At 46.4% G+C, this 15,155-nt stretch overlaps 1 protein-coding gene across 6 annotated transcripts in view; it reads left to right on the forward strand.

Moving 5' to 3' along the window:
* Espl1 (extra spindle pole bodies like 1, separase) overlaps nt 1–15,155 on the forward strand; it is a 32,154-nt gene that overhangs the window by 8,432 nt on the left and 8,567 nt on the right. For all 6 annotated transcript variants that reach the window (XM_013159373.3, XM_013159375.3, XM_063254829.1 and 3 more), the window contains exons 2-16: nt 102–193; nt 357–1,418; nt 1,674–1,778; nt 1,928–2,048; nt 5,465–5,601; nt 6,873–7,066; nt 8,360–8,599; nt 8,809–8,953; nt 9,077–9,215; nt 9,382–9,521; nt 10,884–11,018; nt 12,287–12,406; nt 14,048–14,219; nt 14,587–14,715; nt 14,849–15,005. In XM_013159373.3, the coding sequence (XP_013014827.1) occupies nt 102–193; nt 357–1,418; nt 1,674–1,778; nt 1,928–2,048; nt 5,465–5,601; nt 6,873–7,066; nt 8,360–8,599; nt 8,809–8,953; nt 9,077–9,215; nt 9,382–9,521; nt 10,884–11,018; nt 12,287–12,406; nt 14,048–14,219; nt 14,587–14,715; nt 14,849–15,005 (3,088 nt within the window). The remainder of the gene's footprint in view (nt 1–101; nt 194–356; nt 1,419–1,673; nt 1,779–1,927; nt 2,049–5,464; nt 5,602–6,872; nt 7,067–8,359; nt 8,600–8,808; nt 8,954–9,076; nt 9,216–9,381; nt 9,522–10,883; nt 11,019–12,286; nt 12,407–14,047; nt 14,220–14,586; nt 14,716–14,848; nt 15,006–15,155) is intronic.

Below are 15,155 nucleotides of genomic sequence, written 5' to 3' on the forward strand. Positions count from 1 at the left end.
CACCCCTGACGCCCTTCTACCTCCTTCTAGTTTACTGCATTAGCAGATTCTCCAATTAGCAGATATTCCCTGCTCTCTCTGATCCGTCTGGTTTTCCCTAGTTTTCTGTGCTATGAGGAACTTCAAAGGAGTCAACTTTGGAACTCTGCTTAGAAGCCAGAAGGATGCTGAAGAGTTGCTGTCTGACTTGAAGGTGAGGGTCCTCTCTGGTCAGGACACACCTGCCTTTCTGAGCACAGCTGTTTTGAGTTCTGTCTTATTTTGAAGAAATGGGAAAGGAGACCCTTCTCTGAGCAACTTTCTAGTTGTGCTCCCTATCTCTGTCTTAGTTAACTCCATTTATCTTTCTTTCCTAGGAGTTCTTGTCCAAGCCTCCAGCAGGTTTTCCCAGTAGCCGATCTGACTCTGAGAGGAGACAAACTTGTGATGCCATCCTGAGGGCTTGCAACCAACAGCTGACGGCCAAGCTGTCTTGCCCTCAACACCTGGGGAGCCTGCTGGAGCTGGCAGAGCTGGCCTGTGATGGCTATGTGATGTCCACTCCCCAGCGCCCTCCACTCTACCTGGAACGCATTCTTTTCATTTTACTACGGAATGTTGCTGCTCAGGGAAGCCCCATGGCCATGCTCCACCTTGCCCAGCCTCTCCATGCCTGCTTCGTTCAGTGCTCTCGCCAAGCTGCCTCACAGGACTATGAGGCTGTGGCTTGGGGCAGCTTTTCTCTGCTTTGGAAGGGAGCAGAAGCACTGTTGGAGCAGAGAGATGCCTTCTCAGCGCGGATGAAGGCCTTGAGCTTCCTTGTCCTCCTGGAGGATGAAAGTACCCCGTGTGAGATTCCTCACTTTGCTTCTCCAACAGCCTGTCGAGCAGTAGCTGCCTATCAGCTGTTTGATCGCAGTGGTTGTGGTATAAACAAAGCAGATGCTGATTTCTTATATGATTTGCTCTCCAAAAATGTGATCAGAACCTTGGTGGGTGAGGAAAGTGGCTCTCCCAGTCCTCTTTCTTCCCAAAGGGCCCTCTGCCTCTTGGAGCTCACCTTAGAACACTGCCGTCGCCTCTGCTTTAGCCACCACTATGACAAGGCCACCAGTGCAGTTGAGAAGGCTCGTGGTTACCTAAGGGACACCAGTGTAGCCTCCAGCCTCCAGCTATGCCAGTTGGGGGTTGAGCTGCTACATGTTGGGGTGGAAGGATCCCAGGCAGTGGCCCAGCTTCTCATCAAGGCATCAGCTGTCTTGAATAACAGTTTGAAGGCCCCATCACCTCCACTTCGGGCATTGTTTGAGACCTCCCAGTTCCTCCTTTCAGGCCTGGAACGAGGCATCAAAAGACACTCTGGACCTGATGCTATTGGGAGCCTCTTCACTTTTCTTGGAGGATACTGCTTAATTATCCAGCAGCTACGGAATGATGGTGTGAGTTAAGGACCTAGAAATAAGGTGGGGTGTAGTTCTAGAGTCTTCTGCAAGCCTTGGAAACCCTGGCTCTCCTTTGGTAAGCTGCTCCTGCACTGTGCCTGGCAATCAGTCTAGTCTAGCCTGAGAAGCCAGTGACCCCTCCCAGTGTCCTCCTTCATCTTCCCTTGGCTGTGTCAGCTTTCTAGGATATGGGCAGTCTTCGGGCTTACTCTGATTCTGCCCCTCAACCCAACCTCCTGCTTTCTTCCTCAGGCCTGTGTGCACTCTCCCAAACAGCAGCAGTCTTTGGTGCAGACGCACTTTCAGGGTCTTCACCTCTACACTATGATGGTTTATGACTTTGCCCAGCGCTGTCAGGTATTACCTAGGAATCCCAGAGAGCTGTGTTGGGCCCAAGAGCCTGGGGCTGCTCCTTGGAGGAATTGTGGAATTGCTTTGGCTTTTGACGTGGGGTGGGCTGTGGACCTAGCGTGATGCCTTTCACTGTCAATGTCTTGTCTCTGTAGGTAGCTGATTTGGCTGACCTGGCTCAACTAGTGGACAGTTGCAGATCTACTGCTGTTTGGATGCTGGAAGCCTTGGAAGGCCTGTCAGGCCTGGAGCTGACTGACTACATGGCCATGACTGGTTAGTTTCTTGGGGATCAGATAATGAGGTTCTTTGGAGGTCATGACTCATTAGAAGAATAGTCCTTGCTGGGTGATGCTCTCATGCTTAGGGGCTCCTTGTGGTTTAGGGAGGCAGTGAAATAGATGTTTATAGAATCAGCCGAACTATAACACTTAAGTAGAGAAGTAACTGGATTAACTTAGCAACCTGCACTAAGTTTTTCCTCGTTGACTTTGAAATTCAATTTGATAAGTATTTCCCAAAAATGTTTGCTTCTAGCCAATGACATAGCTCGGCGGCACAGTGACTGCCTGGCAAGTGTGTGGTCATGAGTTCGATTCCTGGTACCAAAAAAAAAAGTTTGTGCCTGAGATGCAACTTTATGACCTCAATATATTTATTTAATTTAGTGATACTAAAGATTGAACCCAGAGCCTCACAGTGTACTACATCCCAGCCCTGTTTTATTTTTTGAGACAGGGCTTCCTACATTTCCAGTTGGGTTTGAATTTGCAATCTTGCAACCTTAGCCTCCTGGTAGTTAGGATTACGAGTGTACAGCACCATGCCTAGCTTTTATTTTCTTGTTTACTTGTTTGTTTATTTGAGATAGTGTCTTATACACTTTAGGCTGATTTTGAACTCTGCCCCAGGCTGACCTTGTAGGGTAATCTTCCTGTTGCTGGGATCACAGGCATGTATAACTGGTGCCTGTCAGTAGATACACCTATCCCTGAGTGCCTCAAACCACCAACCTTTCTTTTTTTTTTTTTTTTTTTTTAAGTACTGGGGATCAAACAACCTTATGCTTACCAGGCATATGCTTATGCTACTGAGCTATGTCCCTTAGCCCCTCAACCTTTTAATTAACAGCCAAACATGTTAACTGATCATACCAATTTATGTTGAAATTGTTTAACATTTTTGTTTTTGTTAGTACATGTTTGCAGTAGTAATTACTGTGGTACATAGTTGGTACATATTCCTAACATTTTAATTCTTTTTCTGTCCCTTCCCATCCCTTCCTATTATGTTTAAATTTTAGACAGTTGGATAGTTTGGTGTGAGGAAGTAACTACTTGAGCTAAAGTCAACCCTGTGTTTATATTTTAAAAGATATATATGATGTAAATATTTTTAAACTGAGTAAAATATTCACATGTTTCAAAATTAAAATTGTAAAAAAGGACATAGAGTAAAAATTCCTACTCTTAATCCCCCAAGTTTCCCCCTGCACAGGCTACTAATTACAATTTCTTATATTTCCTTCTGGAGATATTCTGTGTGTATGTAAACTAATACATACGTATACTTTTCTCCACCTGTTTTATTGATATACACGTATAGAAAAGTGCATAGATTGTAAGTATACAGCCCAGGGGATTGCAATGAGGCAAACACATTTGTAACCAACATCTAGGTCAAGTAACACCATGAGTTAGATCCAGAAAAACACCTTTCTTGTGTCCCCTCCCAGTCTCCAACCTCAACAGCAACCACTGTTACAGCATTGCCTAACTTAGTACTTCATAACACATTTCCTCCTCTTTTTTTTTTTTTTTTTTTTTTTTTGGTGGTGGTGGGAATCAGGGATTGAACTCATGACCTTGCACTTGCCAGGCAAGCACTTGTGCCACTGAGGTAAATCCCCAACCCCTGGTTTTATTTTATTTATTTTCCTCATTTTATTGTATTATTTATTTAATGTCTTTTTGAGACAAGATTTCACTATACAATTTGGGCTGGCCTTGGGCTCACTTTGTAGCCCAGGCTGATCTCAAATGATCTTCCTGCCTTGCCCCCCAAGTGCTAGGATTGCAGGAGTACACCACCACACTTGGTTTCCTCTTCATTTTAAAAAAGCATGGCCTTTCCACTTTAAATTACACAATGCCAAGGAGTTTAGTTAAGAGACAGTTCTGGATACTACTTTTTTTTTGAGATCGGGTTTTTCTCTAATTCAGGGTCTCTCTGTAATTCCCTTGTTGCTCAGATTGGGCTCAAATCCACGACTGTCTTCCTGCCTCAAGCCGCCTGAGTGCTGGGATTATAGGTGTGTGCCACCATGCCCAGCTTGGGACTTTTCATATTCTCAGTTTTGACACTACTCATAGGAATGAAAGTATCATTAACAATTGAGCTGGGTATGGTTGTAGATTCCTGTACTCCAGCACTCTGGAGGCTGGGGCAAGGGGATTGCTGTGAGTTCAAGGTTAGCTTGAACTACACAGACCCTGTCTTAAAAAACCAAAAAGAAAAAAAAAAATGTTATTTGAAACAGGTCTCACTGTGTTGCCCAGGCCTGGTCTTAAATTTTGATTTTAAGTGCTAATCTTGTATCAGCTTCTTGAGTAGCTGGTACTGTAGAGATGTGCCACCGCACCCAGCTTCCCAAAAATTGTTAATTATGAAAATTCTCCCATGGAGTCTGAAGACTGACTTTATTTTCTCCCAGCCATTTCTGTTAATAGCCAAAAAGCTACAATAAACAAGTTTATGGAATTTATTCATTCAACAAAACTGTGCTAAGCACTATTCTGAGTACTTGGATTTCAGTGAACAAAATAAAAGTCCTGCTGGGCATGGTGGTGCCTGCTTTAATCCCAGCACTCTGGGGTGTTGTGGTACTAGGATCACAAGTTCTAGCCCAGCATGGACAACTTAGTGACTCAGACCCTGAGGGTCAGGGATGCAGCTCAGTGGAAAGGCTCTGGGCTCAATTCCCAGTACCGCAAAAAAAATCTTTGGGTTCATGGCGCTACATTTTAGTTTTGGGAAAAAGATGAAAAGATGACAATTCAAGTGAATTAACAATATATTAGAAAGAGATAAATGTAGGGGGAAGGGAGAAAAGTAGAGCAAGATTAGAAAGGGATTTAGGAGTTTAGCTTAAGTGAGGAGCAAGTTGTCCTCCTAGCCTGATCAGGATAGGCCTCATTCTGGTGATGTGAGTAAAGACCTGGAGCATGTTGAAGGAGTCAGCCATACAGCTGCCTGGGAAAGAACATTCCAGGCAGAGGAAGTGGTCAGTGCTGGGGTAGAGGAAGGTCTGGTATCTGAGGAATAGTGAGGAAAAACCACTGTGGCTTTAGGGGCCACAGGGAGAGAGAAGGTGAGAGATAGGCCAGGGTCCCCTAAAATGCAGACAGATTGGGCTTTGAGGAGAGATGGACCTTGTGTGGGAATGAGTGCCTAGTCCTTATAAAACAAGATTGGGAGGGCTGGTGAGGGTCACCTTATTGGGAAGGAAGGCTGAGGCTAGCCTTGAACAGGAAAAGGAGGGCTCCTCCCTCATTTCCTGGTGATGGGACAAGTACCTGATGATGTGCAAGCTGCTGGGCTGACTCCAGGTTGTGTCCCTGTCTACCACCTTTCCTGTAGGAGAGGGTAGCAGGAACCATTCCTCTAGTCAACTGACATTTCTCTCTCTGCAGCCTCTTACACCAGTAACTTGGCCTATAGCTTCTACAATCACAAGCTGTACGCCGAGGCCTGTGCCGTCTCTGAGCCACTCTGTCAGCACCTGGGCTCTGCTAAGCCAGGCACTTACCATGCGGTGCCTTCTGAGAAGGTAAGAGAGCATCAGAAGGGAGGTGGGGAGCTTGGATCGTGGGAGGTGGATTAGTGCAAAAGATTCTCGCAGGACCCTACTTTTCAGTAGAGGATTAGGAACTTCATTTTGATCCTAGTATGTAGGGTAGGGTTTCCTCACCTTTACTGTTGCTTCATCTCTTTCTTTATATTTTTCTTTTTCTTTTTATTTATTTTTTAGGTATTGGGGATTGAACTCACAACTTTGTGCTTGCCAAGCAGGCACTTGTGCCTTTGAGCTGAATCTCCAGCCCCCATCTTGTTATTTAGATTGATTTGTTTTTTTTTTTTATACTTAGCCTTATCTCTAAGTCAGTGGTTTGCGACCTAGCTACACATTAGAGTCACCTGAGTGAATTTTTTAAAAAGTTCTAATTCCTGGTTCAACTTAGTTGCATCTCAAATCTCCAGTCCAGGAGCCCAGGGCAGCCATATATTTTAAAAGTTCCCAGCTGCGTGCAGTGTTGCATTCCTGCAATCCCAGCTCTGAGGGAGGCTAAGACAGGAGGATCAGAAGTTTGAATCCTGAGGTCCCCTACAAAGTTTTTAAAAAGGAACTGGAGATGTAGACCAGCAGTAGAGTGCCCTGTGTTTGAGCCCTAGTACTAGAAACATAAATAAATATTCCCCTCAAATTGGGCCTTTGCAAAACCAGAGTGAGAACCAGAGTCCTAACTAGGCTTCCCTGTGAAATGATGGGCTGACTGGATTGACAAGAGAGAAGAGTGGGCGGGGGGGGGGGCTTCTGGGGTTTCTTATCCAGTGAGTTGGTGAGGCCCTGAAGGACTGACTGGAGGTGTGACCTCAGACTGGCATTTGCATTGCACTGTGGTGAGTGGAATGAAGGAATGAGACTGAGTAATCAGGCCACTGTGGCTGCCCAGGCAGGAAAGGGTGGGCTGAACTGAACCAGCTGTTGAGGGACAGAAAAAAGTGTGTGAGCACAGGAGGTCAAGGTTTAACCTGGTGAGTAACTGGCTGGGAAGGAGGTGAGAGAAGAAAGGCTAGGAAGTTCCTGCAGTGCTGAGTTAGAACAGTGCCTGTTGCTGAGGAAGGATTAGAGGAAGAGAAGCCACTCTGAGGATGTGAATGATAGCTATTGGGCCAGTAGGTGGGAGCCTTGGAGGCTGAGTGACCAGGTGTTGGGCTGAGGTAAGGGGCCTCCTGTCAGCCTCTCATCACGTGCTGTGTGTGTGCCGTGGACACTCTGGCTCCTCGCTCCAGCCTGGTCTGTCTCCTGTCTCTGATCAGTTGCACAGGTACTTCCGGCTACACGTAGAGAGTTTGAAGAAACTGGGTAAACAGGCACAGGGCTGTGAGATGGTGACCTTGTGGCTGGCGGCTCTACAGCCCTGCAACCCTGAACACATGGCTGAGCCCGTCTCTTTCTGGGTTCGGGTAAAGATGGATGCGACCAGGGCTGGAAACAAGGAGCTACAGCTGAAGTGAGTTGGTGGGCAGAAAGACAATCATGCCTGCCCTGTGGATAGGGTGGCTGTTGTATTTATGGTCATGTTCTTCAATACTTAGGTCTGAAAAGGCAGTGATTTCCTTCCTTCATTAGTTACTTATTGAGTACCTACTGTGTACCAGCCACTGTGCTAGGTACTGGGGCTAGAGCAGTAACAGGCGTTGTTTTGGTTTTTGGTTTTTTGAGACATAGTCTCACTGTAATTTAGGCTTAGGCTGCCTTTGAACTTAACTATGTAGCCCAGGCTGGCCTCGAACTTATGGTGATCCTCCTGCCTCAGCTTGCCAAGTGCTGGGATACAGGTGCATACCCGGCATCCAGCATGTTTATATTTTTCTTGGGGAGATATAAAAATTAAATTTTGTTCTTTTTCAAAATTAGTATATTCTTTTTTTTTTCTTTATATTGGTACCAGGAATCGAACTCACAACCGCCTGCTTGCAAGGCAGGTACTTATGCCGCTGAGCTAAATCCCCAGCCCCAAAATTAGTATATTCTTGTGATACGTAATTCCATCTCAGGGTACTGACGTTGATAGATACTGCATGATAATCACTTTTACTTCCCCTTTGCTTACCTTTCCTCTTCCCCCATCTCCAAGTCCTCTAAGTACATTTCATATATGCTTCATGAAGACAAGGGGATCTGAAGAGGGGCAACTTTATATGAGTTACTTAGAGAGCCCAGTTTTTTTGTTTGGTTAGTTTGGGGTTTTTTAATGATACTGGGGTTTGGAAAATCATGGTGGCACATGCATGTAACCTTAGCACTCTGAGAAGCTAAGGCAGGAAGATCACAAGTTTGAATCCAGCTTGTTCAACTTAGTGAAATAAAGATAAAATAAAGGGCTGAGGATGTAGCTCAGTGCAAAAGCCCTGGGTTCCATCTCTAGTACCAAAAATAAATAAACAAACAAACACCTTGGGGAGAATTCTTCAAAGTGAAAATAGAAGATAATAAACATAAAATCTCTAAGGTGGAAAGGTGCTTGGAGGCTGCTATGAAAGCCAGCAAGTTGGAAAGATGAGGGCTCAGGCTTGGAAACTGATACACTGTGGTAGGTAAGGTGGGCGGGGGCCCAGGCCACATCCAACTTTAGCTGCTCTAGTAGGAGTTTGGATGCAGTTCCTAGTGGCAGCCCATTTCAGTGTATTAAACAGAAGAATGGTGCAATCTGACTTAGACACAATGAGCTCTAGGCTAGGGCTGGGGCTCCCAGACATGGGAACAGAGGCTGTACCCCAGTGCTGAGCCTGCTTTCTCACAGGACTCTGCGAGACAGCCTGAGTGACTGGAACCCAGAGACCCTGACCCTCCTGCTAAGGGAGGAGCTGCAGGCCTACAAGGCAGTACGGGCTGACACTGGGCAGGAACGTTTCAATGTCATCTGTGACTTGCTGGAGCTGAGCCCTGAGGAGACACCAGCTGGGGCCTGGGCTCGAGCCACCTACCTGGTGGAACTGGCTCAGGTGCTTTGCTACCACGACTTTGCCCAGCAGACAGACTGGTGAGTGGGGAGCTGGGGAGGATACTCTTGCTCCTTGTTCCACATCCTCTTACCCTTTTGGAGATCAGTTTCCCTCTCGATGTTGCTGAGTGCCCCATTTGTCTTGTGGCCAGGAAAGTTCATTCATTGCTACCTACTGTCTTGCAGCAGGCCTTTCCCAGGGCATGATAGCTGAAATGGGTCCAGCTATATGCACCTTCTCTCTACAGCTCTGCCCTGGATGCTATCCAGGAAGCCCTGCAGCTTCTGGAGGCTGTTAAGCCAGAGGCCCAGGCCAAGGATCGGCTTCTGGACGATAAAGCACAGGCACTGTTGTGGTTCTACATCTGCACTTTGGAGGCCAAAATGCGGGAAGTGAGTCTGGCTGAACAGAACTGAGTGTAGCAGTAATTTTCCCGGAGATCCCTGAAAGCTGGTACCAGCTGAGTTGTTTTTTATTTGTTTGTTTGTTTTTTAATCTTTATTTTACCTTTGCAGGGTATTGAGCGGGATCGGAGAGCCCAGGCTCCTAGTAACCTGGAGGAATTTGAAGTTAATGATCTCAACTATGAAGATAAACTCCAGGAAGATTGTTTCCTGTACAGTAACATTGCCTTTAACCTGGCTGCAGATGCAGGTAAGAGCAGTAATGAGCCTGACTTGGGTGTCTCCTCTGTGTCCTAAGAGCAGAGCAGAGCCCCCTGGTGTGGGAGAGGCTGGGAGGAGCAGGGGATGTTATGGAGAAACCAAGTTCTCTCCAGATAGCCCATGAAGATAGACTGCTCATTTCTTCTGGCCTACAGCTCACTCTAAAGCCCTGGACCAAGCCCTGGCTCTGTGGAAGGAGGTCCTTACAGAGGGGCAGTTCCCAGCTGTGCGATGTCTCCAGCAGACAGCAGCCTCACTGCAGATCCTTGTGGCCCTCTATCAGCTGGTGGCCAAGGTAACATGGACAGTGTCGAAGGCTTACCTGGAAACAGAGCTCTTTCCCCCTTCATCAGCCTCTGAACCTGCTGAGAAGTTCAGTAACCCTCTGATTCAGAGCTGGGTTTCATCACCAGGCTCCCCAACTTTAAATCCAGTCTTTATCCTTTATTAATAAATGGGTTCAGGCCAGTAGCTTAACCCTCTAAGCCCAAATTTCCTTATCTTTAAAAGAGGGACAATAAGGGGATTTAGCTCAGTGGCACAGTGCCTGCCTGGCAAGTCCTAAGTTTGATTCTTGGTGCCCTACTCCAAAAAAAGAGGGGCAATAGTGGTACTATCTCAGGGCATTGTTATTCAGTTCAGTAATACATGGAAGATGTTTTGTATAAACGGAAGACTCAAATGTTAGCAGGAATTATTAATAACGAGATAACTTCTGGCCTAAGTACTTAGAAAAATGAACAGTTTTACCTACAATTTCAGGGAGCTTTATAGACTCAGTGGAGCTGTTTCTTGGACCCTGCAGTAGGAAATTTAAAGCAAAAAACAAAAAATGTTTCACATAAAGGTTTGAGTATGTGGTCTTTAGGCCATATGCTAGCACAGGGAGACTAGGAAGGTACCTCAGCCCTAGATTTGAATGTTGGCTCTACCAAATTCCTGATATGTAAGCTTAGACTAGTGGGCTGGGGATTTAGCTCAGCGGCATAAGTGCCTGCCTTGCAAGCACGTGGTCGTGAGTTTGATCCCTGGTACTGGTAAAACAAACAAACGAAAAAACAAGCTTAGACTAGCAACCTCACCTGTGAGTTTTTTTTTTTTCTTTTTGAGACAGGGTCTCGCTGTGCAGTTCAGGCTGGCCTTGAGCTCACTTTGTAGCCTAGGCTGGTCTCAAACTCACAACGATCCTCCTGCCTAAGCCTCCCGAGTGCTGGGATTACGGGCATGAGCCACCACGCCTGGCACCTGTGTGAGTTCTTATTTCCTATGCTATAAGATTGGGATTAGAGGGGCTGGTTTAGCTCAGCGGCATAAGTACCGGCTTGGCAAACTTGAGGTTGTGAGTTCGATCCCCAGCACCAAAAAAAAAAAAAAAAAAAAAAAAAAATGGGAATTAGAGTTTCTCTGTAGATTAAATGAGAGTGGTTGCACGTAGCCTCTTGATGAAGTGCTTGGTACATAATAGGCACAGTAAGTCCTGGCTGCTGCTGATGGTTGGCATTTAGACTTTTAAACACAAGGGCAGGTGCTCTGCAGGCTGCTTTTGCAGATGATGATCTCTCTGTGTGTAGCCACACTCCATCCAGGCTAAGGGGCAAAGGATGGAAATGAAAGCTTGCTTAAGAGCAGAGTCAACTTACTGCTTTTGGCCGGCCAGCCTCTGCAGGCCCTGGAGGCTCTCCTGCTCCTGCGGACCATCTCTGAAAGACTGAAGGATCACGCAAAGGCAGCTAGCTCCTCTTGCCACCTCACCCAGGTCCTCCTGAGCCTCGGCTGTCCCACCTATGCCCAGGTGAGTGGCAGCAAGCAGCACCTGGAGCCTGGGTTCACATATGGTTTAGAATTCCATCTTTCCCTCTGACAAGATAGGAAATAGAAGGGGCAGCTTCTTTGCCTCCTGCCCCTACAGTGGTAGAGGACTGGAGGGTGTGGAGTGGTGGCAGGCAGCTATGGGAAGAGGAGGCTTCTTTCTCCTTCTCGGTGTAAGGTCTTACAGTTCTGCTCCAGGAATCTGCTGTCCATGCTGCATTTTCCAGCTGTTTCTATGCAGCTGTCACAATGTCTCCTAGTTAGTCTCCTTGCTTTTCTTCTTTTTTGTTTATTTGTTTTGTGGTACGGGGGAATCAAAACCCAGAGCCTCACACATTCTAGACAAGTGCTCTACCACTGACTTACAATCACTATAATCACTAGTCCCAGGTTCTCCCTTTTTCCTTTTTTTTTTTTTTTCTTTTTGAGACAGTCTCACTATGCAGTTCAGGCTGGGCTTAAACTCACTATGTAGCCCAGGTTGGCCTTGAATTCATGGTGATCCTCCTGCCTCAGTGTCTCAAATGCTGGACTTGTAGGACTGTGCCACCACACTCAGCTCCAGTTTTTCACTTTCTGATTTCGTCTTCTAACTACCACTTGGAGGCACAGGTCTCATCTTGCCTCTTTCCCATGTGAAAGATTTCTGTGGTTTGCTTCTCCCTTACCTGAAGCATGCTGTCCACACTCAACTTTTCTGCCACTTGCTACCATGTACTTTATGCCAATTCATACCTATTACTTTTTATTCCCTGTATGTACCTTTCTGTCTCTGGCTTAGTCCCTCCACTGGAAACACCTCTCCCTGCTTCCCCTTTTCTCATTCTGCAAACCTCTATGCTCTTTTCAAGGCCTTGGCTCAGTTGTTGCCTCCTTCATGAAGCACTTTTTACACCTGCTTCCTCAGGGCCTTACCAGCTACTTTCTGGATCCTCCTACCCTAGGACAGTGGCCGTGGCACAGTTGTCTGGTTCAGTTGATGTGCCCGTGTTGTTCTTGCTCCTTGGCATCTGTCACACAGCAGCTTGTTTGCTCTTTAGTTAGCTTTGTTTTTCTAGATGATAGTTAACGGAAAGTATTAAATGGACATCATGGTAATAACTTTTATGTAGATTATAAAACTAGAAATAATTTAATATTTAATTGGTCATGTTCAGGAGTTGACTTGCACATGGTCAACTCCATCTGAATGTGAAAAATCTGGCTTCTGCTGCCAAGTGCTCACCCGCTCTCTGCTGACTGCTTCCTTAGTTTTACCTGGAAGAGGCTGAATCCGCCCTGATGCATCTCAGTGAGACCACGGACACACGACTGCTGCTTTCTCTGACGTGTCACCTCCTTCGAAGTCAGCTCTGCTGGACTCAACAGAAGGTATTTCCCATTTTCTTTCTTTCTTTGCTTCCTTTGTTCCTTTCTTTCCTTGTCTCAATCTTCCTTTCCTTCTCTCTCTCTCTCTCTCTCTCTCTCTCTCTTTTCTAATGTTGAATATCAAACTCAAGACCTCACACATGCTGGACAAGTGCTCTGTCTGTGAGTTATATCCCCAGATCTCATTTTCTCACTCTTTTTATTTTGTTTTTTGTAGTGGAAATCAAACTCAGGACCTTGTGCTTGCCAGGCAGGCACCTATGCTGCTGAGCTATGTCCCCAGTTTATTTTTTCACTTTCTAAAGTTCTGTGCATCAGGAGGATTTTAGGATTTTCAGGGTGTTTGTCTGGGTTCTGATCTGTCCTTGGAGTAGAATATTCCTGACCCTGTGAAGTGGTGGAAATTTCCTGACTTTGCCCCTGTGTCACTCATCTTCTAGTAGAGATATTATCCTTTTCATTTTTTCCAGTTTCCACAGGGGCAGTGGAAACCAGAAATCAGGAAGACAGTGATCCTGGGAAAATGCTAGAGTCCTCGACTAGAAAATTAGGAGGATCCAAAAGACCTGAGTTTTCTCTCAAACTAGCTTTGAGTGAAGTGTTTTTTTTGTTTTTCTGTTTTTTTTTTTTTTTTTTTTTTTTTTTTTTTGTGGTAATGAGCATTGAACCCAAGGCTTTTTTTGTGTGTGTGTGTGTATGTTTTTTTTTTTTTTTTTTTTTTTTGTCTTTTTCGTTTTTATCGGTACAAGGGATTGAACTCACGACTGCCTGCTTGCAAGGCAGGCTCTTATGCCGCTGAGCTAAATCCCCAGCTCCAAAAGACTATCCTTTTTTTTTTTTTTTTTTTTTTTTCTTTGTCTTTTTCCTTTTTATCAGTACCGGGGATGGAACCCACGACTGCCTATTTTACAAGGCAGGCGCTTATGCCGCTGAGCTAAATCCCCAGCCCGTGTGTGTGTCTTTTTGAGACAGGATCTTGCTATGCAGTTCAGCTGGCCATGAGCTCACTTTGTAGCCCAGGCTGGTCTTGAACTCACAGAGATCCTCCTGCCTCAGCCTCCTGAGTGTTGCGATCACAGGGTTGCCACCACACCCAGCTGAATCCAAGGCTTTTGCACTGACCTACATCCTTAGCTGTTTTTTGTTTTGAGATATGGTCTTGCTAAATCATTCTGCTGCCTAGGCTGAATTTGAATTTGCTGTCCTCCTGCCTTAGTATCCTAGAGTGCTGGGATTATAGGTGTGTGCCATTATGCCTTGCTTAGCTGTGTGTTTTGGCCAAATCTTAAGTTTTTTGAGATAGGATCTCATGAGATAGCCCAGGGTGGCCTCAAATTTGTCATTCTCCTGAGTGTTGGGATTATAGGCAGGCCAGCTCTTATACCCTCTCGGGCTGTAGTTCTTCTCTCAGAGTTTTTTCATTTTTTTAAAAGCGTGAGCATGGTGGCACACACCTGTAATCAGCACTTGGGAGGCTGAGACTGGAGGATTACCATGAGTTGAAGGTCAGCCTGGGCCTGAACTACATAGCAGAGATCCTGTCTCAAAACAAAAGAGCAGGGTTGGTCCCCATGACTTCAGGTGGATCTCAAGCTCTGAATTGCATTATCTGACTGCTCCCCATCCACTCTTTGTGTTTCTCAGGTGACTGAGGGTGTCTCTCTGTTGCTGACTGTCCTTCGGGATCCTGCCCTCCAGAAGTCATCCAAGGCTTGGTATTTGCTTCGAGTCCAGGCTCTGCAACTACTGTCCATCTACCTTAACCTCTCATCAAACAGCCTCTCAGATGCTCTGCGAGAGCAGCTTTGGGCTCAAGGTGAAAGAGAGGACATGTCTTTCTTGGAGGATGGGTGTGTTGTCTGCTGTGAGCTCTTCCCACCCTCGTCCCCACGGCTGCCCAGCTCAGTGGAGCAGCATAAAACCAGGAGCTACACAGAAGACGCCTGGGGTAGCAAACAGGTCTCACCCACCACCTCTTTGATTGACCATTAACTGCTTGGAAGACCAGACCGAAAAGAATTCTGAGAACCCATGGGGTCTCAGAGGAGAATTCTATGCCTGACTTGCTCTGTCTGCCTCAGGTCCAAAAGGAAGAGCCCCAGCAGACTCGGCACCTGCTGTCTTAGTAGCTGGTGGAGAGCCAGGCCACATCACCTACCCTCTTTTCTCCTCACTCCCCACAGGCTGGCAGACACCTGAGACAGCACTCATAGATTCTCATAAGCTCCTTCGAAGCATCATCCTCCTGCTGATGGGCAGCGATGTCCTCTCCCTACAGAAAGCAGCTGTGGAGACACCATTTCTGGATTGTGGTGAGTCTGAGGAGGACAGTAGAGCCCTGCCAGGGATGGATGGCTAGATGGTGAAGGTGGGGCTGGCAGTTTTGTCTCCAGTGGCCTGGGCTATCATTAAGTGATAAGGTCTCCTCTTTCTCCTTTGCTGCAGGTGAAAATCTGGTACAAAAATGGCAGGTTCTGTCAGAGGTTCTGAGCTGCTCACAGAAGCTGGTCTGCTCTCTTGGCCACTTAGGGAGTGTGAGTGAAGCCAAGGCCTTTTGCTTGGATGCCCTGAAACTGACGACAAAGCTGCAGCTCCCGGGCCAGTGAGTGCAGAGCCCCAGAGGATCACTATTCTGACTGACCTAGACAGCCACCCATTCTAGATCGTAGATGCCCATACCATCCTGGAAAGGAGCATTATGTTTAGGGGGTCGGTGGAAGGCACTCCATGGAATGCTAAGTTTAATCAAGGT

The sequence above is a fragment of the Cavia porcellus genome, unplaced genomic scaffold (assembly GCF_034190915.1).
Source record: "Cavia porcellus strain 051 isolate PalLab524CR breed Dunkin Hartley unplaced genomic scaffold, mCavPor4.1 scaffold_8, whole genome shotgun sequence".
NCBI lineage: Eukaryota > Metazoa > Chordata > Mammalia > Rodentia > Caviidae > Cavia > Cavia porcellus.